Source organism: Onychostruthus taczanowskii, unplaced genomic scaffold, assembly GCF_017590055.1.
Source record: "Onychostruthus taczanowskii isolate IOZ18803 unplaced genomic scaffold, ASM1759005v1 scaffold3, whole genome shotgun sequence".
Taxonomy (NCBI): Eukaryota; Metazoa; Chordata; class Aves; order Passeriformes; family Passeridae; genus Onychostruthus; species Onychostruthus taczanowskii.
In genome coordinates this window covers 9,257,666-9,283,880 of record NW_024500349.1, presented here as the reverse complement: position 1 = coordinate 9,283,880, position 26,215 = coordinate 9,257,666, and the positions used below count along the sequence as shown (strand labels likewise).

The following is a 26,215-nucleotide window of genomic DNA, read 5'->3' as shown; positions in this document are numbered from 1 at the left end:
TCCAAACCCACCTCATGGGCACTGCTCTTGTCACCTCTGCAGGGCAGCAGAGGAAAAGGTGCTGCAGGGAGTGCTGGGGGTTTGCCCAGCAGGTCAGTCAAAACCAGGTTTTAAAGTCTACTCCACGATTCAGCATCATTAAAAAAGGGCACAGCAGGTGAACTGTAAGCAGGAGAGCAAGAGGTCACACATGTGGGCATGCCAGCCCACGCCATGGTGGGACCAGAGAGACATCTGCCTTTGCTCTTCCTCTGAACATCTGCCCAGCAGCCAAGAAGCAAAGGCACAGGCAAGCCCTAACTTCACACACGTTTTATACCCAAAGATCCAAACAACACCCAGCAGTTTGCATTTCATTAAAAGACTCCCATTATGCAGGCTTAGCAATTTTCTCTTTTAATTGCTTCTAAAAGCAGATACTTGTCTACTGGAAAACCTTGCCTTCTGCAGCTACAAGGCTGCAGGAATGATTCTGTGCCTTCTATATAAGATATGTACATCTGTATTATACAGAAGATGATAAATGCACATTTCAAAAATATATATGGCTATTTTTGGTACAGTGTAATGTTTTTTTCATGCTTTGACACAATGCAAAATTCAACCTAATTCATATATATCCAGAAATCTAAAATCCACTAATTTCGTGGTAAAATGTCCAGGGTTCGATTTGTTTGTACACTTTCAGTGACTAAAAGAGCTAGCTCATAAAAAAATGAAAGAAAAAAAAATGGATAAATGCATAAATGGAGAGACATGTTTAATCTTCCAGGAGTTAAAAGAACCAGAATATTGAATATTGCAACATGATGACAGCCTGCCAACCCAGTGAAATAATCAGTATCTTCTACTAAATTTCAAGCATTGCTAAAGCTAATTTCCAAGTTGATGAAAAATCTCCTGCAGAATTGGAAAAAGTGGGCTTCAGCCTGTGAGAAATCCTGTTTTATTGTAAAAAAGCAGATTCAGCTTGAAATAACTTCTCTGCAGACAGGCAGAGACCCTGAAACCCTGGAACCCTGAATCAAATCAACTGCCTTTTTGAAGAACTGCATTCACAAAACTCTCCAAAATGTAGAATTTCTTTAATGGTTCCTTCAGAATCCAATCCAGCACTGACATTAAAAAAATCCTCAATTTGTTAGGGAAAAACATTACCATTTTTATAGCCTTTCTTTCAACTGTGCACCAGCTCAAGTACTCACTAAACACAGGCAAGAAAACTTCTTCCCAACCAGCTCTAAACAAAAATGATTTTCCTCATCACTTTGTTACCATGGTAACTCTGGGCTGTGGGGTCAGAGGAAAAGCCAAAAAGCCTTTTTATTTCAGCAGCTGGTGTTTGTTAGGAGGGCTTGCCCAGAGGTATGTATGGTATAAATGAATGCGTGTCCTGTGCTCCTGGGCAGGAGCTGGAGCTGCCTGGTATCTGCCTACAGGCTTTCCAGAGGATGATGGAAGAGTAAGTTCTGGTAGTGAACACTCTTCATAGCATGATGGGATCATTCAGGAGGTCTCCAATCCAACCTGCTGCCCAAAGTTACAAGATCATGGTTTTATCCAAGAAAAGCTCCGAGGATGGGAATGGCACAACCTTTGAGTAACCCTCTCCACTGTTTGACTTATGGTGAAAATGTTTTCTGAGTATTCATTCTGAGCCTCTTGCTCAAGCCTGTATGTCTCTTCACCATCACCACTGTGAAGTGCCCACATGTCCTCTCCACACCCTGCCCCTGGGTGCCAGGCTGGCGATGGGACACCCCCCACCCCAGCCTCTCACGGCTGTGCAGGTGCAGCCACACTTTCCTCTCATGAAATGTAACAGGAGAAGCAAGAGGGTGTGTGGAAATGCATCTCTGGATGCTTCCCAAAGCCACAAAACTGTATAAATAATTTCCTTACTTCTTAAAACCAGTGAAAACTTTAGAAGTGGGGCTCAAAAGGCACCCATCACTTGAGAGAACAAAGCTCAGTTTGAGATGAACACCCTGAGGTAGTACAGTGAAAAATCTCCAGGCCTTAATTTTCTGGTACCTGGACTTCTTGCTTCCAAAGCACTTGTATACAGTTCATTTAAAGAACATAAGTAATTCCCTTCCCTTCTTTCCATCTCATGTTTCCATGGCACCTGACAGCTTGACTCAGACTGCTATCCAAATGGCAGCTTTCCAGCCCAGGAGACCCTGGGACAGGTACATGTGAACACATACATATGCCTGTGCAGGAACCTACCTGGACTTGTACATCAATAATCAGTCATTAAAAACCACCAGGTTGACAACTGAAAATAAACTAAGTGAGCCTAAACTATCTGTATTTGTGCAGACATAAGAATGTACAGAGGTTGTGCTGGTTGAAATGTTCATGTAGCACCATATTGAGCAGTGGGTGATTAAGGTAAGAGAACTGGGTGATTATGCAAAGAGAATTATACTACTTATCAGCCATCTAGAGGTTAGGGATTTAAGAATTTCCTATCCACCATGTTCAAGGATCTTGATGGATTTCTCTTCCATGAACCTCTCCAATGCTCTTTGAACCCATGATATGCACAGCAATCTATTAAAACAAGCTCCACAATTTATTTATGACATATGCAGAAGAAAACTTCATTTGTTTTAAGCTGCAGCGTGATGGCCACCCTGGGTGTTCCATAGCTCCTGCACAACAAAATCCAACAAATTCCAGACTCCTAATTACCTTTGAATCATTCACAATTTTTTATAGGTCCTATCCCTCTTTCTGAGTCATCTCTCTCCCAAGGTAAACAAGTTACACTTACAGAGCTGCCATTCTCTGTCTCTTATGTTTTTTGTTCCCATTCTTTGTACTGTTCCTATACCTGTTAGACAGATATTTGAGATGAGGAACTCAGGCATGTGCACACATAGTACAGATGTATACATATACAAGTATAGATGAGCTATAGGTTTTTACAATGACATTGTAAAATGTAGTCTATTTATTTCCCCTGGTTTTCTAACATTGTAGTTACCATTAGATTCAAAAGAATATAGAATGGACTCTACAATTTTGACCTCAAAATTGCAACCACAGAGAAAACACAGCTCTTTCCCTAACATGAAATCCTGAATATAGTACATATCTGCTCTGATGAAAATATAAGGAAAAATCCAGAAAATGGTAATGGCACGATCTGATCATAGAAGCTGTAAAGGTAGTTACTTTACAAGTTTGATGGGAAACCCATTCAGTTTGGATCAATAACAACTTCAGAAAATCACAACACAAAAGCTTGCAGACAGATTTAATATAAATGTGCTTTATTGCAGAGAAGTTACATTATTTACATGCTGCAACACATTACAACATAAATCTATCAAGTATTTCATGGTGGATGCTGTTGGTTGCCAGATAACATTGTCATAAGAACCACATTATAAAGTGAAGAGACTTACAGCTTTATATACTCTACAGCTTGGAGTAGCTAAAATTTTAAAAGTCAAAGGCAGTGTTTGCTCAGGCCTGCCTGTTGTCATATGCATGCAAAAGCCTAAGGAGAGCAAATATATATGTCTTGTCTGGTTTCAGGTCTATGATGCCACCAAAGCTGATGATAGGTGTGTACTGATTTATATTTTAAAGCGCATAATCTTGCATAAATTATACAAGTCTAATAAGATTGGTATAAATCTAATTACTTATAAACCATGACTTAGAAATGAAGGAGAAATGCAGCTTGCACATGCATTTAGAAGGACAACCTAGCAAATGTTTGTGACCTTCATGTTTATTATCTTTTCTCTTAACAGATCTGCTAGAGAACATCTTTATAACATCTTTACTCTAGAGTTGCACTTCTCTTTGCTAAACAATGACAATGAAATTCCAGAAAAAGACATCTAAGCAATCTAGTCAATATATGCTGGTGGAGAAAAATCTATGAAATACAAAACATTATTTATGTCTAACTTAGTATGTCTTCATTAAGCAATGCTTCTAGCAGCATCATAGTGAAATAGGATAGTTGAGTGAAGTTTGGCCCCTCATTTTCTTAAATATGAAATAATTTAAGTCCCAATTGAATCTGTAGCCCAAAGATCAGTTGCTTAATAAACTGCGGAAAGCTTTTTTGTTTTCTAAAGGAAAGTTTTCCAATTGTGTCAGTCTTAGGGGATGGGACTAAAATGAGCCTAAAGAACCACAACAGACAGTTTTTAAGAAGTGAGGGAAAGGGTCAGGACGAAAGAAATCTAAACCAAATGAGAATATACAAGCCAATGCCTTCCCTGGTTAACCAGCCTTTGCTTTTTGCTTTCTGTGCAGCTGGGCTGTTCTACACCAGCCAAGGAGTGGGCTTTGTTTCTGTGTTTCTAATGAAGTTATCTTCCCAAACAGAAAGAAAGGGAAAGGAAACCAAGCAAGTACAGATATACAGCGGTGGCACAGACACAGTCATGCACGAAGGGCTCGATCCTGCCAGGAACACAAGGGGCAGTGGTACTGGGGGGACGCTTTGCCCATGTGGAGCCCCTCGTCCTTGGTGCACAAGGCACCCTACACAGCTCCTGCAGAGCAGGGCATGGGCAGTGTGGCCTTGCTCAGCTCCGAGGTAAAGGATGGAGGGCCAGATGAGCAAGGGCACGAGGGCTGGTACCTGCTCCTTGCAACCATCTGTCTCCCAGAGGCAGTGAGTATGTAAAAAGATCTCCTTCCATGATCCCTCCGTGGATGTCCACTTCTAACCTCACAGTCAGGCTCCCCTAAAGGAGCCAGGGCAGCCTGCCATAAGCTGTGCCCCCATCCCAATCCCCAAAACCACTGCTGAGACTGCAGAACTTCCCTTCAAGGATAGGAGAGGTGTAAGATTGTCACCATTTCAGCAGGTGTATTTAAAATTATGTATTTCTCTGCACACAAGGTCAGTGTGCTCCTGGAGGCCTCCCAAAAAGCTCTGTTCCTAGGAAAGACTTCTTCCCGAGGAAATTCACAAATATTTTCTCTCAGAAAATCTGAGCAAGTCCCACTGAAGCTGACATGACAAGTTACAGACAAATCCCACGAGTCTCTGGGACTGGGAAGGGAGAATCTGAGCACACCAGGTCTAATCTCAACTCTTTTCCACACCAAGGACAGAGCTGGATTTGGGCTGCACATGGGATGCCAGTGGCCCTGTGTGTGCAAAGTGGGTGCACTGATGTCCAAAGCACCCAGACTCATATGCTTGACTCCCTTCCATGGATAGAACAGGGATTCTGGGTTGAAGGGTCCCAGTCAGATCTCCTAGACCATAATTATGCCCTACAAAAGAGGGATGGGAGAGTCAGACAAGCCCAGGGTAGTAAAGACCTAAGTCAGCACATCCCCATGGTGGAACTGAGCACGATCCTGGATAACCAGGTTGGCTGGGGCTGTTCAGTCACTTAATCTGGAGCTAATGAGCAGAATTTATAAGTGAGGTAACATGTTTAGACAGCACCAAGACCTGAGTCAACTTGTCCCCAGCTGGCTCAGGTGTTGGCACATGTCAGGTTTGGGCTTAGCAGCGGCAGTAGGAAAATCAGATCCATCTTGATCTGTCAGTCTAGACATGCCCATAGACTCCTCTCCTTTTTAAAGGACAGAAAAATCCTCGTGCCTAGGTTGTCTAAGTCCCTCTGCTCATTGCATTTTTTCTTAAGCCACTTTTTCTATGATGCCACAAAAGTCAGTTTATACTACATACGTGTATGTGCATGTGTGTATTAGATATGACATTTATATATATATATTAAACATATATAAATATCTATTTTTATATATATTATATATATTAAACAACACATTCCATTCAATCATCCACATTTCATGTTCTTCCACCAAATCCCATCACTTCTCTCAAATTGCAGAAGTTCTTTAGGACTGAGCTGTCTTTGTTTTGGAGTACACTACGTACAGCCAATTCCTGTGAACAGCACTTTACTGGTACTGCATTGAGATGGCTGGGGCTGTTTAATTACTGCTGATACTCCTCAGAAGAGTTCAGCATGTCCTCAGGCCCTGATGATCAACTGTCACTAAGACTCATAGTTGTGAATGGGCCACCTATGAATTAAGCTCATATGCACGATGAGGACTGTAGCTATTGCTGAAAAGTAGCACTGTATCAAACACCAACTTTTACTGTAAATGTACATATAAATGTAAAAAAAGTCAAAGCATTTTGGACATTTGGAGAGCGATGCCATCATTTCCGTTCCCAGTATCACTTACATTTGCATATATGGGGGAAGAGTAATATTTTGGAGTTCTCACTCCAAGAGCCAATTTTTTGAGGTTTGCCAACAGGGGTAAACAGTATAGTGTTGTTCCATAAATAAAATATCTCCCAGAGCTGGCTGGTGTTAGTAAAACATGTGATCATTTCAGGGGTATGTTCACTGTCATTCTTGCTTGTCTTATTTAACAGGATAGGCTCAGTATGAAATACTGAACAAGATTATCACCATCTTGTTTAAAGTAAGATTTCTTGTCTCTTAGATGATATTTTCCAATTAGTAACAAAAAACCCAGATAAGTTGTCCTACCAGTATATGCAGCTAAGACAACTGAATTTCCACTATTAACAAAGTCTATGAGCATTAATAGGGAAGTGCACAACTTACTGCATATAAAACCCCTGAATAATACAGTATCAAACTATAAATATAAATAACAGAGAGTAAACAAACAAACAAAAAAAACCCCCACTATATAAATTACAGGAAAGAAAAGAAAATAATCTCCAAAGCCCAAAAGAGTTTCCCAATACGAATTATGACTTCCATAGCCAATGAAAGATTACTGCAATTCTATATATAAACAAAAAGGTCTACAGCAGGTATTTTAACTTGGAATTAGAAGACAGTATCTGCAGATTGCATAAATATGTTGTTGTGTCACATAATATCAAAGTTATTTGCAAAAATTATACAATCTGGAATGCTTTAATATGAGACACAACAATGTACTTAAACACACAGTAATAAGAAAATGAAAGTAATAATTTTATAAAATATTCTTGGGATGCATCGAGTTATCAGTGCTATTTAGATTAAATATGTAAAGTGAAAAGTCGCCACTTTAATAAGCTGCTCATTGGTACCCCTTTTTGCCATCAGGACATTTTCTGTGTCCCACTTCTGCTGGATCTTTAAAGTCCCAAGGGCAATTTACAGCCAGTTACATCATCCAGAAATAATTTGGTTAAGATCTACACTGTGCGTTTGTTATCATCTTATTATTTTTTCTTTTAAAAGAAAATTGATTTCACAAAGGCAGATTTCTTTCATTGACACCGTAAAATCCTTGGAGCAGGGACCATATTCTGGGCACTGCTAATCACATTGTTGGCACTCAACATATAAATAATAACAACAATAACAATAATTTACTTTGCTTAACTCCTACATATTTGTAGTGCTGATTCCCTTGGTTTAAGTGACGCTCCTTAGGAATTTTCAGATCCTTTTGTCCTAAGTCCCCTCTGTCTTTCCTGTTGTCTTCTCAATGTTGCTACTCTCCTCAGTCCAAAAGCCTCTTATTTTCGAGGTGCTGCTGTTTTATTTGCACTTATAGCAGAGGTGTTCAATAAAGCTACACTTCTTTCTGCATTTGGTAAATCTGCTGTATCATACTCCCAAGGGCAGACTTCAGCTCGAGATGCTAAAGGTTGCTGTACGTAACTACTTGGCTTATGGGAGTTAGATGAAAGCACATTTCCCTCAGAAGAGGCAATTTTTTTCTGTTCAGCCAATTTATTGAGGTTTTCCTTTTCTGCTGTTTTCTGGGGCAGCTCCTCCCGCTCTCCAGCACGGGTGTTAGGTGTATGCCTATTAACATTCTCACACTTCAGCCCAGGAGAGACCTGGGAATTTGACTGATTTTTCTCATTTTCAAAGATCTGCTGCTCTTGTGTCTCCTGAGTGGCTGCTTCCACCTTCTCTGAGCTCTTTTGATTTGACTGTTGGTACCCCTCAGGTGTCTTCAGCTTATGATGGGTCTTCCCCTTTGGCTGGGAAGGGTGGTTTTTCTCTGGCTCTGAGGAAGCAATAGACACATGTTTTTGAGCTTTAGAGTCAAAAGGCACAGGACCAGGAACTTGGTCATATATCTCCCAAGGACAAACTTCTCCTATGTTGAAATTTTCCTTGTGCAGAGACTTACCTGGGCCTGTGTCTGGATTTGCAGGTGTTTGACCAACCCTTTGCTGTTTAATAATTCCAGATTTATGGGTTTTCTTTGTTTCCTCAGACTGGGTAGAGTTTTTCCGGTGGGAATCCTTATGTTCCCCTTTATCGGAGGCTGAGTGCTTTTTGCTGGCCTCCTTACCCTTCTGCTGAGGTTTATGAGATTTAGTGCTTTCTTCTAGACTTTGTGTTTTACCCGTGAGTCCCAGAGTCTTTTCCTTGGCACTAGCAATAACACTGAGGGATTTTTGTAACACAGATGTTCTTGGATGCAGAGGCTTCTTATCGGCACTTAAATTATGCGCACTTACTGATTTGCACACCAAAGGGACCGATTCAGTAGAGACAGCTTCAACCTTTTCAGGAGCATTTTTGGTTAATTTGTTACCATTCAAAGAGTCCAGAAGTGTTTTCTCAGAAGCTATAACTTCTGCACTTTCTGTAGTTAAGCCATTTGGTTCTTCTGTTTGATCCCTAACGTGATCGTAAGTGCTGTGGGACTTTTTTAAGGAAAAGACTCTGTTTTTCAAAGTATCTTCTTTTGGCTTTGCAGAACTCGTGGAATCCGGTGGGTTTTTCTTCAGTGCGGCCAAGTTCTTCACAGCACTGTGCTCCATCAGGTCCTTCTCGTCCCTGGAGCACTGCCTGGTGACTGTCTCAGGGATTTCTGTAATACGCCGCATTATCGAGCGCCCCAAGCCCTTTTTAGAGCACCTTTTTTTCTGGAGATGTGGATTATTAGCAATCATCTTTTTCCTTTTATAGATTTCAAGCTGAGCATATAGTTTCTTCAACTCATCCTGCAAAGCAAAGTGAATGGCAAAACTAGTGTTTACACAGTGACTACAGTCAAACAAGCAGACTGATGAATGCAAGACCTATTGCTCTAAAAAGGGCATTAAACTCGTTTCACTGTCTTTTCTAATTCTTGAATACGCAATTTCTCCATCAACTTGAATCCCATTTTTTCCACTTAAAAGAAGTTCAACTCTTATGCACAAACGTGTAACTTTCCACGGCATGCACACTTCATACTCATTTATGCTGTTTCAGATTTCACAATGCTGTGGTGCATGCTTTCCTGCTGAACTCTATAGCTGTTTTTTGGTCTGAGAACATAAGGCCTTTAATCATGTAAAATAATAATAAAGTAATTTTCTCCATTAATCAAGTTTTTAAATGTTTATCTTCATAGTTATGTATGCTTATGTATATGTTACATACAAATGACTAATTAAACTGAAACCAAAAGCTGTTTGCACTTCAAAATAATTCAAAGAATCTATGTAAACTGAGTAACAGCTCTTGCTGAGGATGATTCCTCCTCCTTAGCCACCACTATGACTTTTACTACAACTAGTGATGCAGCATCTCTTCACACTAGTACATACTACATGAGAGTTTACATGACCTGATACAACAATCATAAAAGATCTAAGCTGGCATTTTTCAGCTGATATCTACAAAGAGAAACAAATGCATGCAAGTTGGAGTTTTCTTCTAGGAAAAAGTGTCCTTGAAAACAAATGCTATTTAAATGAGTTCTATGTACCCGAATATCTTCAGGATCCAAACTATGTTCACTCCACGCTGAGTTGATACTGCTGTTCAGATAGGATCCAGACCGACCCATATCAAGCTCATCTTCATAAGCTTCTGTAGCTATATCATCTCTTGGGTTATTGCTTGAATGTGAAAACTGCAATAAGTATGCACACAAAAAAAAATGTTGCCATGAGTGCAAAAGTTTACTTCAACACGTAAGAGCTTACGACAATTTTATGGTACCATGACCCTTCTATAGATTTGTATGATTCTCAAACTCAAAACATTACTTAAGTTTCATTGGCTTAAGTAGTGTCCTATAAAGTCTCAGTATTGTATGGAAGGAACTCTTATTAATGATGGCTTAACATGATAAATCTTAGAAATTTTCATAAGGAAAAAAAAATCCCTACTTATTTTGACATCTGTTTGAAACTCTTTAAATGGCATTTCAATTAAGCTGGCATAAAAATAGACTTTCAGACATTTTCAATAAGGCTGCTAAAACAGTAAAATGCCATTTTATACAATACACATCTTAATAATCCTGCAGAAAGCAATTCCCCTATTTTAGATCCCAATCCTGAAAAGGAAGATGAAGGTGGAAAAAAAAAAAAAAAAAAAAAAAAAAAAAAAGAAAGAAACTAATGAAAAAGTAGACAACTTTTTCTTCTATGTTTCACCAGATCCTTGAATCAGGAGTTGGAATGAGGTTGTCATTATTGTTTTGTTCATATTGATTCACTCATCTGAATTTACTATTGTTCACACAGTCATCTGTCTTCAGGACTTTATGAATAGAACTAAACCTTGTGAATCTTAATTCTCTGAATTCTCTGGTGTGTTGGAAGAAAAGTCTGTGCAGTGAAACACAGATAATAAGCCAAAAATCAAAATGCTGATCCATAGTTATGAGTCAGCTTCAGAAAGGTCAACAAATTTTCTAGGCTAGTTTAAAAAGACACCTCTGAAGATGTATAATATCTCTGAAGATATGTAATAAAGTACATAAATATAAAATAGAAAATATATTATTTCTAAAGACCAGAAAGTAATTTAAAATAAAACAAGGTTATGCAGTATTAAGGCTGCATCAATGGGTCCTTTGTTATGACTGTTCAGTGTACATATATTTCACAGCCATCAGCCTACCCTGTTCTGACACACAGGAAAAAGGCAGGAATAGCAGCTTCATTAACCTGAAAATTCTATCAATCTGAACTGCTTAATGCTCCTTCTTCATATCTAGCTTTCACCTTTACTGCTATTCTGACTCTTGAGCTTTTGATTAATATGATCAGTCATTTCAAAACCCATTAGAAAGTCATTCCTTTTGCTGGGGTACTGTCCTCAGAAGGAAGTTCCACTCCATTCCTGGGGACTGTTGCTACGGCCAGGAGGAGCCACTTGCAGATCTCCTGCCCTGGTGAGACCACACTGGGGCTTCCAGGAGCTGTCTGGGCTGCAGCTCAGGGGCTTTCTGTGCCCTTCCCTGGCTCCTGCCATCACCATCTCCCTGCTGCCAGCACTGCTCCTGGCTCCCTGCCATGGCCATGTCTCCTCCCAGTGCAGCATCTCTCTGTCCCAGGCTCTGACTTGCAAAGGATTCTCCTTTTTCAGCCTGTAACTGCCTGGTTTAAATCTCTACCTCCCCATCTCATGGCTAGTCCAGCTTGCAAGAGTCCAGTGGTTCTATGCCCTTGCCTAAATTTTGTCTGTTCTCAGCTAACTTTAGCAGCAGCATGATCATACAAATACCTAAAAAAAAAAGCACAATTAGGCAGGATTCTGTCCTTCTTGTATTAATCATATCAACATTTTTAGTACTTTAAACTACTGGAATTTTGAAATCTGAAAGAAAGAAAGAAACTTTGAAAACGTGTATTTTTAAAAAATAAAAACAATACAGCTTTCAAGGCAAAATAGCCAAATTTTACATCCTCCTTTTCTATCAGTTGCTGCTAGATTTACACAGAAATGCTTCTGCATAACAACATTTCTCTTCCTTAGACTTGGCAAAAGAAAAGAGAGAGCAGACTCAAATACCTTAGGGATCAGAAGTAGCCCGACAGTAACTGTCACAGTCAAATGTGTGTGTGCAAAAAACAGCATCAGCATCCAGTCAGACTGAAGTCTTGAAGAAAGAATAAATCTGAAAATAGAATACAGGGTTGCAATTCACTGCATTTCTCCGGTGCATTAGATTTAATTTCATTAGTATTCCTTAGGTTTCTTTTCACTGAATGGCCAAACACAATTGGTTTTGTTCTCTACTGCTTTCATACAGACTAAAAATTACATCCACAGTTTCCCTATATACTAAAATTTCAAAACAACTCTGAAAAAAACCAATCAACAAACCAAAATATAAAAAGAAACAACACACCTTAAATGATACTGCTTATTCCATATTTCTCACTCTGTTGAGCTGTCTTTTTGGTTTGTGTATATTGTGACAGTTTCTTTGGCCTGAGTTATGGCAGCTTACATACATCAAGGAGCTGAAGGGATGGTTTTAGGTTAAGCACATGTGCTATGATGAATTGCAGTGCACTTTATAAACACAGGATGTCCACAGATCACAGCTATTGAGTACAGCTGATAAGCCATCCAAGGAAGAACTGAACTGAAATGCATTTTAGCAGGGAGCAGAGAAATGATCTTTATAGCAGGACCGCCCAGCTCACTGCTGTGGGATCCAAGAGCCTGTGAATGCTTGGAAATGAGTGGCTGAACTTGTCAAACAAAACAGTTCCTTGCTGAGCTTTCTAAAGGAGTGGTAGAAGAAGCAGTGCAGTTAAAGCTGAGGCATGCTTGGCTTGTCTGTTTTAGTGAGCTCCCAAAGAGAGGAGCAGTAAGCAGTGCAACGGATGAGCGGATGTACTGCGGCTTGCAATTTCCAGGTTAACAAAAATCATTCAATAGAAATGACATTTGCAACTTATCCAAGTTCACAGATGCACATTTTGAAGAAGCTTTTGTTAACAGAAATAGTCTGGCATGAAACACTGGTTTACGTGCTGTAATAATACAGTCATAATTACTTGTTTAATACTTTGTAAATGCAAGGTTTTATGAACACAACAAAATATCCAGATTATTTAATTCCTTGAGAGATCCTGTTGCTTTGGGGTGTGAGGGAACATGAGGAGGCTTGGGCCTGAGATTTAGCAAACTGAACACAACTGCACTGATGAAGATAACATGAGAAACTGATGGATGTAATAAATAACAGTGCAAAAAGTGAACAAAAGTTACAGCCAGTGCTGTAAGGGATGGCAAGATTTCACAGGTGGTTAATAGGGAGTCATTTGAAAGAGGGCCAAACTTCACAGGTAATTGAAGGACTTCTGAGGGAGCAGAACTTGCAAGGTCAGTGGCACTGATGTAACCATATCAGCAACAGCAGATAAGACTGTGATTACCTAGATAATGGCATCACAAATTCCAAATTTGAGTACACATGTAGGAAAACTGTGACCAGTAGGAAGAAAATAAAGAAGGTGGGTTGTTTATTTGGAAGACAAGGACTGGGACAGATAGAGGATAAGGTAGGTGAGGGAAAAACAAACATGGAAAGAAGGGAGGGAGAAAATGGCTAGTGACATGTAAGCAAGTTGTCACTGAGCTCTGTACCTGACGTATCTCCCATCTTCTGTTAAACCCTTACGTGTGATACCACTCTCTGCATGGTGCATGTGCAATTGATGAACAAAGCTGAGCTCAGGCAGCACGTGGCTGGCCCCTGGGAAGACCCAAAGCGTCAGCCCAGGCCCAGCTGCAGAGGAGGAACGGGAGCAGGCTGTGTGTGGGACCTGCACTGGCCCCTGTGGCCAGCCAGCTGCTGTGTGACTGCCCCACCGTGGATTTGCTCAACCTGCAATGGAGCCAGCAGCGGCCACATCCATCAGACAGATGGGAGAAAGCATCCATATCCTCATGGCCACTGCATCTGCTTAACCTTTAACAGATCCAGTCCTCAGATTCTGTGAAGGCTTTTTTGCTTGCTTTATGCTGAAGACCTTGACTGATTAAGGTATTCATGCCATGCCACGTCTCTGAATGCAAAATCACATTTGTAGTAGCCATTCAGCCCTAGAAAAGATAGGATTTCAATTTGAATGAGATTTTTTTCCAGATAAATTCTGGGTTTTTCACTAATATTAGAGAAAGAGCAATGCAGAAATTTAATATTATGATGATCTGAAGATAATCCAGAATCCTCTGTTTCTGAAATGGGAATACTTTCAAAGGAAAACAAAATGCAAACAGTTCAAGGTTTTATTTAGTGCTCACATCAATCTTCCATGAGCTTTGGGAGTTTTCAGACTGGATGGCTGCCTTGTAGGTGTCCTTCAAGGCTCCAGTACTTTCACTTCATGACAATTCAGGTATGTCATATAAATCTAAGTTTTACATTTCCACCCTTTCAGTTGCATCCAGAACTTGGCAGGATCCAGTACTTTCACTTCATGACAATTCAGGTATGTCATATAAATCTAAGTTTTACATTTCCACCCTTTCAGTTGCATCCAGAACTTGGATTAAGAGCTGGGCATGAAGAAATGGACATAATCTCAGGAGGGGTCATGTACATTTTTTTCAATCTTATGTACAAACACTACACAATATTTCTTCAACAAACCAGCATATATCAGACAGATGGGAAAGAATCAATGCAAAATGTACATTAAAAAAAAAAAAAAAGGAAGAATAGGATCAGCAGACCTTAGGCTGCAGGCCCAGGATTGTTAGTAAGACAAACTGAAAGACTTAATCCTTTGTGTCTCCTTCATAAAGAATTAAAAGTATTAAATGCCACATTTTCCCCTTTTCCCCTTTCTTTCAACCAAGGTTACTTGCCTCCTGTTCTATTGTTAAAAGAAACTTGCAGCCTACAAAAATACCTCTGAACTGTGTCTTCTAACATGGCTCAACACACAGTTTAGGAATATAAATTAATGGGGGGAAAATTGACTGAGAAACTGTCACATTGGTAATAATAAACTCAAAAGTATTGTAAGTGAATGTTACATCTATCAGGCATGAAAAGGAAAATGCTGCCATCAAATAAAGATTTTAAAAAATAACTTTGCAGATGTTTGTGTTAGGGAGTATAGATTTTGAGTGTATGTGGGTGTTGAAATACAGGGTTAGGAGAAGAGGAGGGGAAAAAAATGGCATGCCTGAAAAATGCAGTGAACTGTATAACAAAGATAAGAGAAAGGAGCACCACGGAGGAACAGAGATGAAGGATTTGCTTTGCTGATGTTTACTCAGAAAAAACCATGAAATCAAAAATCAAGAAGATAAGTAGAAATGTTAGTGCCAAGACAGACAAAGGAACAGAGAAGAGTATTTGAAGACTGTCAATGAAGTAATGTAAAAATAAAAAAATATCTTAGTAGATAAAGTCTGTTAGGCAAAAGAAGGTGTGAGAATGCCAGAAGAAAGTCTTAAGAATTTTTACAGGATGAGATGAAACTCATGTTATCTTCCTCTTTTGCATTTTCTAGGACCAATTCATTTTTACAGGGTACTCTGTAGGAAAGCCAGATTTAGTAAATTTTCATGTAGCTCTAGCAAAGACCCTTATTTATTTGTTACTACCCAAATAATTTACAAGTATGAAATGCAAAGCTCATTACGGACTTCAGAAGAAACATGGGCTTTATATCACTGATACAGCATCATATGTGTAACAATTTTTTATGTCAGCATATAAAACACTGTGCTTCATGCCCAAACCAGTACAATAATCTTAACACATAGCTGCAGCTCACCAATCTATTACACATCAGCAAAAGTTCATACAAACCAACATTCTTACCTGCTGTTTTTCTAGGGATACAAAACAGTGAGTGGTATGTAGATGACTGAAGACAGTTGTTTGCTATACCTAATTTATCATATATACTGAATTTTGATCTAATATCAGCTAACTATACTGAAAAAAAACCCTAATTATAAAATTTTATATTCTTGGATCTCATGGGAACAGTTTTAAGTTTAGTAAGCACTTAATTTGCAGAAACAAATATTTATAAGACTTTACATTATCCTATCCCATTTACCCACTCTAAGTTGCACCATAGGAAACCTGAAAGATAAATGGTTAATTACTAGATCTACAGATCACTTGCCTAATTGTATGGAATATAGCAGAGATAATGAGCTCATTGTGAACTGCAACAGCCATATAACGTGGCTCATGAAATGCTGATGGGACTGTCCGCACTGCATAGCAGAGATAAACACCCCACAAGAGGAATAAAAATTCAGCTGTGAGAAGAACAAAAAGAAATAATTTTCAATTAGTTTTATAGATGGAAGGAAATTTGAAGCACTACAGTATCTTCTGTATGTGTGAGTATCTATGCAAAGACAATACACATGTATATAAGTACACACATAGGCAGTCAAACTCTTTTGGATATTGTCAGTGTACATGATATATTTGGTTTTAATTTTACACATCTTTTTCCACATCAGGAGCCCTTGCATTTATGGTATTTCAGTTTACCAATTGACAAACTTTGAGACAATGTCTAAAAATGTCTTGCTTGCTTTTATAATCAGTACTACAAAAGTCTGACATCACTTCAAATAACAAGGATTTTTAATTGCAGCTCTGGTTCTTGTTATAGAGGCAGATATAGTGCTACTACCACACTATAGGCTTTTTAAGACAACACTTCCATTTCAAAGGTTTATAACTTAGATAAAACAAGATATTTTGTGTTTAAAAAATTCCTCTGTTCAAGACAGTTAATTCTGCTGATACCCATAATATGACAAGTCACTTCTGAGGGTCTAATGCACTTAAAGCAATGATGTGTTTCTTTTAGGAGAAAAATTAGTAAAGGAAGAAAGGAGAAAAAGTAGGGTGTCAGGATCAGCCTAAACAATTCAGATGGAGATAGCTCATCTGCATCCAGCAGTACACTGACTTCAGCTTCCAGTGGACATCCTTTGACATAATTTTGACCTTGATACAAATGATTTCCTAACCACCTCAAAGAAACTCACAGAAAAAAACCCCTACAGCTCTGTCATGCAGTTATGAATAGAGCAGGTGCCAGTCCCTCTTGCCTTGCAGTCTGGGTTGACAATGGCTGCAATGTTTGAGTGTCACTGTGCAGTTCCATGTTAGACCCCTGCAATGCCAGCACTGCTCCAGACCAGCTTCAGAAACTGTGATCCCGTTGTTACTCACACACTGCTTTTGTCTTGTTGAATTTTTGCAATAGAAAGTACGCTTAAATGCAGTATAATAGAAAATCAATTCTTTTTCAGACTTCTTTTTACCAATAATTTTTCTATACTGTAACTAAACCTGGTGATCAGTGACATCACCCTGTGGAAGTGGTCAGCAAATAATTACTGGTCTGGTTTCAGTAATGACACAAATGCTTGTGAACCCCACCATTAACAGCAGACTAAAATATAATGTCAGCACTGGATATCTCATTACAACATGCCCTCCAGTTCCTCCACTTTTAGTACTTCATGACTGCTGTAACTTACCTATAATATATTGTTATACCGCTTACTTCAAATATTGGTATTAATGTCAGGTAAAACCAATAAGAGACAAGTCTGGATAAAATTAATTCAGTCATACAGATCTCTCCATGCTATGAGAAGAGCTCAGTTTGAACTTTGAACAACAATTTGCACATTTCTTAATGAAAAATATATGTCCTATCTCCAAGATCCTAATTTTACTGGAACACATCCTCCAAAGACCCAGCAGTCTTACCAGTTACATAAACCCAAACATCTGAAGGGGCATAATCCATACTGCTGGTTTCGTGATCTTCCTCACCAAATCCTAACAATAATAAACTTTTTGATCTTTTGACTAAGTAATAGTATGATTTGAGGCCTTACTGAGTGTCAAAATGAAAAAAATCTTGGTATGGATCTTCTGAGACTGTATACATGCAGATATGTTTTCCCAGGTTACTCATACACTTGGCCAAACTGACTGCTACTTCTGTTAAATTTCTAGAAAATTAGCTGTGCTATAAATGAAGTCTGTCATTCTGCTTTCTTCAAAACTCCTGCACAGAATTACTTACAAAGCCACCTTGATCCTGAAGTCTTTCCTGACCAAGTGGAATACAAAATTGGCTTCAATGAAATAAGAATAAGGGTTTTTTCCCAAATCTTAGCAGTCTGGGGTTTTTTTGTTTAGGTAGTCGCCTCACATATGCAGAATCATGGCACTGGAATGTATTGCACTTCCAATGAGTGTAATTTATTGCTTTAATTGCTCCATAATGATTTAGAAGAAATTGAAAAGCAGAAAATTGTTAGAATTAGGCTGCTAAAGCCAGATCTCTATATCTTACTGTCCTGTCTTCTATGTAAACCTTTCATACTAACACTGTTCAGCAGGGCTCCTCTAACATGCCAGCAACACCTATTTCCTCACTTTTGCCTTTCATTCAAACTTGCCCTGCTCCCCAACAAGACCAGCAGAACTGAATGATGAGCTAATTGTGCAATAACAGGCACACTCCACAAAACCACCCATGGTCTGTTCTTCTTCCTCTTTCTCAGCTGAAGTGAGAAGAGCCCCAAGTTCCTTTCTGACTAAAAAGATCAGTTACAAGTGCTAACAGAGACTGGGAGTTTGATAAGATTTGGCTTTTGAAGAAATAAAAATCCATCCAAAATTTCATTTGCTGAAGGTATTCTTACTTAAACTAAAGAGTGAGGGCCAAATTTTGTTTACTTTTAGAAGAAAAAATAAAATTGCTGTAATTTTGAAATAGTGGGTTTTGGGTTGTTTTTTTCTTTGCATACAGAGCAAATGAAAATGAAAAAAAACCATACTTCCATTTAAAAAGCCCAACAAAACTCTTACAACCTTAATTATCTAGGCTAAGTAGGAAGGCAGGTAACATCTGATCTCCAGATCTGATTAATTCTGAAAATTTCAGTTTTCAGTTCCACAATCATAGTTGCAAGGAGTTCTTAAGACAAGAAGCAATTTCAAAGTATTAATATACTGGAGCATAAGAGTAGTTTGTACCGTTCAGTGCATAATGCTTTTAGAAAAGCTTTACATTTAGAGCAGAGTTGGCATTCCTGTCTGCAGATAATAATTACTGTGACATCTGGTATGGAACACAAATACAGAAGAGCTCTTAAAACAAGGTAAAATAACAGAGTTCCTTTACTTGCTAAGTCCAACATTACAATAATTTCATCAGCAATGACAAAACAGACTGATAGAAAACTGATTTATTATCTAAACCACTAATTAAACAGATTAAATGTATGATGTAAAAGCTGTGTTTGGGGGAGAAGTCAAGTTCCTATTAGCTAGAGATGGTTAGTGCAATTTGCAACAAAAATCTGAAGGTGTTAAAAATTTTTGCTGTATTTTTTCCTACATGGCCTTCTTACATTCTCAATATAAAGTAATATAACATATCAATGTATTTATTACTGCAATGAATAACAAAGATATAACTAATGGTAGATAGACAGATAGATAGATAGATAGATAGATAGATAGATAGATAGATGGATATAGATAGATAGATGGATGAGTATATCTGGCCACCATGCAGCAAGGTTCTACTGTACAATTAATCTCTTTCTTAGATTGTTTATGGGACATTAGTGACTGCTTTGCAACAAATATCTTTAATGGTCAAAATCTATGAAATGTGATATGAAATTCCTATTTGGCTTGCTGAATAATTTCTCACTAAAAGTCTGGTGTAGAAAAGTAACTTTCTGACCACTAAAGGAATATCTTAGCATACTGCATACCTGTCAAGAGCAAACTCAAAGTTCAAAACACATGGTTTTGTTCCTATAATTTAGCACAAGGCTTATAAATGATCCCATTTCATATATTAAGCACAAAACCCAAAACACCCTCCTTTCCCCTTCTGAAAAAATTATGGAAATTCCTAGGAGAGAGAGCTGTCAGCTGTTCTCTGGACAGAAAATGCAGAGTCAAAACAATAAAACATAAAAGAACTCTGAAAAAAACCTTGCAGCAGTTTCTCAATAATTGTCCAAAACAGGCATTCAGATTTGGGAGGAAATCTCTGATAGATAAGAGGTTAAGAAAAGGCAGAGTTGCTTTAAAGGCATAAATGGATGCAGATATGAATGGAAGGTAGGAGATGAAAATGTAAAGTGACCTCAATATGTCATGTGCACAAATGAATTAGTCTTTAAATATCTCTCTTAGTCACTACCTACTTCTTATCCACAGAACCTTTCATCTGGTCTTTGCGTTATCTGATCAACCTGCTTAGTATATTCGTTGGTGTTTAAAAATCAGGATTCTTCCTTGTCTTCATGATGCTGATTATGTTTTTGGAAAATGAAGCAATTTGGAGCACTTAGCTTGATCATCCAAGACACTGGGCCAGACTCGCCCGGTGCCACGGGCCTGTTACAATGAAGAGTGTGCCATGTCCACTCACTTGAGATCTCTTTAGGCCACTGCTCATATTCTGCATCCTCTGATAATGAAGGACAATGATATATATCCATAGTTTGTGGTATGTATCTGCTTTACAGAAAGGGATGGACTTAGGGTTGTTTTTACTGACTTAATCAAGCTTCCTCAAAAGATCTGGGTTAACATATTTTCTAGGTTTTGCTAAACATGCAGTGGTCTGCGTTGCTCTGAGCAGAAGCAAATCCCCACGTTAATCACTGCTGCTTTCACTCCTGCTATGCAGATGTCTGCACTGACCTAATCAAGGCTGCCTAATGAAGAAGGCTCTGCATTTTGTTGCAAATGACATTTGGGTGTCTAGTGAACGACAGGAAAAACAGCAAGGGGAGAAAGTGGTCTACAACACATGCACAACTGACTTCTAACTCTGCTTGTGCCTCAGGCTCATATTCTCATATTTTATGAATATGAAAAAAATGCATTTGAGGTGCCCATTCAATCCAAACTTCGCAGAGGTCATCATTTTTTTTGCAGAAGTGGGAGCATTTTTCTTGCTATTTGGGTGCCAAATACGCATTTTTGCTGCGATTTGCAGTAAAAATAAGCATGCAGGGCTGTATTTGTAGCCAGTGAGACCATAAAAATGTTGCAAATATATTTGACTAAGCTCTGTAACTAAGCCAAAGGCATTGCAACATGGACAACCATATTAGATGGACCATATAACCCTAATCTCACTGTGCCTCAGCTCTGCCTGTGTAAAGTGGGGATAATGCCACCCTGCCATTGAGGACAACAGTGGAAATAAATTTACCCATATTTGTGAGGAGCTTAAGTCCTAAACTGTGGGTTTCCTTCCTGCCATGGTCAGGAGAGAAATGTGAATTACTTCAGACTGTCCTGGTTGCTTCTCAGCCCTCCTACCCTGGCAGAAATGCCTTTCTCTTCATTCTCTTCTTCATGCCAGCCTCTTGATAAAGGAGCTGTGAGCTCTCTGGAGCCAGGACACCCATTCCTGTGCTTACTTGCACTCTGCTGTCCAGGAGCTACTTGCAAAAAGAAGACAGTCCTGAAAGATTAAAGCCCATTTTCATGGCTCTGTATGAAGCTTTATGTCTGACTGCACTTACTTGTTTAAAAAGCACCACCACAGGCCAAAACCAGGCCACTGCTCCCCAGGGACAGTGACATTAAAGCTGTGACTTGCCTAAGTTCAGTTGGAATTCTGAACTCTACACTCTTGGTAAAATAGTACTGTTCCAACAATTATACCATTTTTTAAACTCTGATTACTGATTACCACTCTGCTTACATCTATAGCACAGCTATGACAACTCATTTATTTCTCTACCACACTTCACTACATTTTAAATCCTGCTTACTGAGATGAAGTGAGCTGTGGATCTGGAAGAGCAGCTCTTCCATCCGTTCATTCACTCAGGGTGCCAGCTGGAGCTGAGCATGCACCATTTTAAAACTGGAAAAAAATTGTGTCCTCAATTGCTCTTGTGCTGCCAGCCAACGCAATCTCTTTCTGCATCGCTGTGTCCAATCTCCCACCTGGAGAGTTGCACCATGTCATAGGAGAAGCATTTTTCTTCAACTGAAAGGATTTTCATATATTTCAATGAACTGTGATTACAAGTCTTTAGTGTTGAGTTATTCCTAGCAAATTATAAATTACCAGAGGTTTATCTGTCTCTCCCACCATATCTCAGCATCATTTTAATTAGCTATGCACAGCAATAATGAGAGCTATTTGTGGTAAAAGAATTGATGGTGCCAGATTCAGACTTTTTTTCCTCCCAAAACTTCCATGGCCTGTGGCTGTGAAGGCTGAGAGAGAAGAGTGGGGTCCTTGGGCTGGTGGGAGGCACAGCATACTCCGTCCCCCACACCATCACAAGACTGCTTTGCAGGTCTACTCAAAGTGATGCAAGGGCCATGCAGACCATGGTCTGTGGCTCCCATGGCTTCAGGGTGCCCTAGAGATGGCTTCTGCGGGCAGTGGAGACATATCCACTGATTTGAGTGTGAGCAGCAGACCTAGGAGTCTCACGGCACTAAACACATGCCATCTCGGTTCTCTAGGAGCTCCTCTATTTCTGTACTTCTTTTAGCCTTTATACTCAAGCATTTTCTTACTTCCTCTAGAATTAAGGCTGTCCTGACTCATGACTTCCACAGCTCACTGTTGTTACTGAAGTCAGCCGGACACTCTTCTTGCCTCCATGTGCCCCATCGACCTCTTTGCTTGTGTGTGGATGAAAGAGGGAGAACAGGATCAGCTGAAAACTGGCTGACTGTGGGGCCTCTTCTCTCACATCTTAAAGAAGATGCAAGCAAATGCCAATGGCATCCAAAGTACTTAAAGTCAGAAAGATTTGAAGCAGTACCAGTAGTGGACCCCAAAAAGAGTGGTGCAAAGACAAGAGGAAGTCGGAACACCTTCCAGCCTCTCCCAAACCACAGGGACTTGCATAAGCAACTAAATATGGCATTCACCAATACATAAACACGCGGCCCAGGCAACACAAACATGGTTTCCTGAGCAGAAATACTTTGTAGAAGTCATGCCTAAGGGTATGGGATTTCACTTATCATGTAACAGGTAACAAGAGAAAGTAATGTTACTGCAGGGGTTAATGCAACCCAAACTGCTAAACCTGGGGTTTCCAGCAGCACTCCCCATCTTTGGTGTTGTCCTTCATCCTCTTCCAGATTTACCTTATCCTAGAGATGAGTGCCATCAAACTGCACACAGTGCTGGTGAAGTGGACTGTGGAAGGACTGCTGAAGAGGTGTACAGGGTGGCAGGAGGAGTGGTTCACAAGCAGCAAAGAGACAGAGCTGAAGGTACTTTGTAAAACACTGTTCTTCTTCTATTTCTGCTGCAAACATTTATACAACCCTGGCCTTATCACTTAGACTAAGCTTTTCACAAGTGATCACTATTTTTACATGATATATTTTTTGAGTACCTAATGTGAGAAATGAAGCCAGATCCACACCAGTGCTGAATTCTAAGCATCTCCTGGTTGTGCTTTCCACAGAGGAGACTATAAACAGTACTCTGAAAAACCAGTCCCTCCATGTCTCAAGACAGGCACTGAAAATGGATAATTTTGGCTTTAATCTTTGTACATTGATGCTAAGGGGAACATGTTTAAAAATGCCCATTTGGAAAAGAACAGTTCTTCATTCATTGCGTGCCCTGAACAACACACCCCAAATATGGCATAGGGCCACATCAAATGGGGATAACAAAAAGAAATAATGATCACTCATTCACTGCATGCAGCAGAGGGCCTGTAGAAAATTTAATAAAGGGGCCTCATAAAGATGTATTACAATGCCCTAGCTCAAAACTGTACGGGCAGTCTTGATGCCCAGAGCCTGTCCTGGCACCTCATGCCCTCGTTAGATGCAAAGATTATGTAAGTTAAGTATCAACAAACAGTGATAGGGAGTTCTTCTGGGAACAGTCCAAAAATTAATTTTGTTCCTTTTCCTGGCTGAGAGCATGCAGTAATTATGAGGAAGTTTCATATTTAAACCCTCCTGATGCCCAAGACCCAAAGCATGACCTACAGATGAGAGTGCCACAGCAGCAGCTCAGTGCAGTGGAGCAGCACTGCTCCTGCCAGCCAGAAATCAACCAGGTGCAGGGGAAAAACATCTCCCTGTGCTTAGTTAATACCTGTCATTCACTTCTGGTCTAAATAAATCTGAAAAACACACACAGAATGCATGGGGGATTTTTAAAAACTTGCCTATCCATTTGGGTGAAACTGGCCCTGTTGAAGTCAGGAACATCCACCTGTCAAGATTTCTCCTCTGCTTTTTGTTTGTACTTGTGCATGCGTGTTTATCTCTCTGCCTGCCTTTGTCTCCTCCCTGGGGCTTTGTTCATTAAACTTATTATATTGTCTCTTTCTCCAGTTTCTGGGAAGCTCTTTTAAATCTTGGTACAATATCTGTTACACTTATAAGATGTTTTCCCCTCAGGATAAAGCACAGTAGTTTGATTTGTGACACTGCAAGCCCGTAGGTAGCATAAGTTTATCAGTTGGAGTTGTTTTCTAAGTCAAAATGTGATGGTGACAGGTAGAGGTATAGAATATATTCAGGCCACAGAGAAAAGGCTTTGTGGGAGAGTATTTTCAAGGCCTCAGGTCTTTCTCTGCAATCTCAGACTGTCAACCATGCCATGGCTTTTCAATGAGACAGATGCCCTGACCTTGAAAGGGATGCAGAAACTAACACTCAGGAAATAAAAGAATAAGGCAAGTAACAAATAAGCTACCCACAAGTATCCAACCCTAAGGAAAATACACACTAACTTACAAACCCAAAGGAAAATACACAGTAACTTACATTACATTATGTAGATAAAGTAAGATTTACTGAATGCTAATTTTTCTCATCAGCATATCACAGAGTACAGAGGCAATGCTAGAAACAGTGATAACCATTGTGTATAAGTCTCTACATCTCTCACAGAGACCATCCTCTTAGACTTAATGGAAATGTAAATATAAAACATTCACTGTAATAAAAGTCTCCGGAGATAGAGTCTAAGTAGCATGATTAGTATGGAAAATGCTTCATAAATCCCAATTCCAATAATCTCTGGTAGCATAAAGGATTCATCTCATTATGACTTTCTAGAAGAGCCTTGTTAATTCTCACTTCACTAATCTGTGACCTTGAAAATTTCCTGTCTGCATTTCAGTGAGGTGTTGACAGCCAAGTGAAATAGGGAAGTATTCCAGCAAGGGCTACAAGTGACAGAATATATTGCAAAACACTCACTAGATTTATATAAAATAATGTGCCTGAAAAAATTAAATAAAATAACAAGTCTTTAATCAATTACCATCCAACATTTTTATTTTAGCATTTGAATCAAATAGCAGAATCTATCAATTAATTTATTGCATATTATATTTTGCAAGGCTGCTAACATAGGAATAAAAGGAATTCTGTGTTAAGGATATTACTTCTGACACATTTCTGAGATGAAGTATCTAGGTTTGGGAATAGTTCTTATTGACTGTAAACTTTTGAGGCCACTTTCAACATAAAAATCTTGAAGTTACATGCACACACACATACACACATATAAATATCTATATATATATAGACCACACATGTTACTACAGACTTGTAGGTGCACATCTCTTGATACCACTAATATGACTGCATAGTTTACTGAAGATTTGCATAATTCTGTTTATGAGGTAGTGTGGGTTAAGAAGACAAAATGACTGAACAAAAGAAATTCTGCCCTATTTTCCAGGCTCGAGAGCTCACTTTGCTTCTACTATCCCTGAGTGTATTTTGAAAAACATTAAAAACTCTTCTAAATATAAACATACCTTAAAAAACAATCCTTACTTTTTTTCAAAACTTGGCAGACAGCAACTTACGTAATTTTTTCCCAAAATATATAATTGATCAGAATTAGGTATTAAGATCTGAATTGTTAATCACTACACCACCAGAATTATAAAACCCAGAGACTAAAAACATTTGTTGCCATTATTAAAAAACCACCACTATCAAAATATTAACAAAACTACACCGTCAAATACATCAAAATTTTGATCCAAAATGGGTTAGTGCAGATGACATCATCAAGTGTTTCACATTTACTTATTTTCTGTTAATTTTACAACATCTCTGCCAATACTACTATTCCATTACTGCAAAGCACACCCTCCAAAAGGACCCAAATTGAGATGCATTTCAAAACACGCTTCTTTCTACTCTTCTCTGCATGGTCTACAGTGAGCATATTGACAGATGGGGTACCCCTGTGCCCGACTGCCTCTGAGATCTTACAGAAAGGAGAGGAAAGCAGAGCACAGGGGCACCTTGGAGCCATGGAAGCTCCTCTGTGAAGCTGGCAGCAGAGTTCTGTCATACACTGACTTTCTGTATGCCAGTCTGAGAGAAAACACTTCTGTCCATCTCATCTGCACTCTCATGTGGAGAAGCCACCATCACCTGTCCCTAATCCCAGTAGCAGGGCTCCATCAACAGGATGTCCACGGGAGAA

The 26,215-nt window shown here is 39.2% G+C and overlaps 1 protein-coding gene across 1 annotated transcript in view; it reads right to left on the bottom strand.

Moving 5' to 3' along the window:
- Positions 1-7,519: 7,519 nt before the first annotated feature.
- The window catches only part of GPR158 (G protein-coupled receptor 158), a 181,016-nt gene continuing 162,320 nt past the window's right edge, over positions 7,520-26,215 (bottom strand). Inside the window, exons 8-11 of the mRNA XM_041408771.1 lie at positions 15,857-15,995; positions 11,760-11,865; positions 9,721-9,867; positions 7,520-8,968 (exon numbers count right to left, since the gene is read on the bottom strand). Of these exons, the coding sequence (XP_041264705.1) occupies positions 7,520-8,968; positions 9,721-9,867; positions 11,760-11,865; positions 15,857-15,995 (1,841 nt within the window). The remainder of the gene's footprint in view (positions 8,969-9,720; positions 9,868-11,759; positions 11,866-15,856; positions 15,996-26,215) is intronic.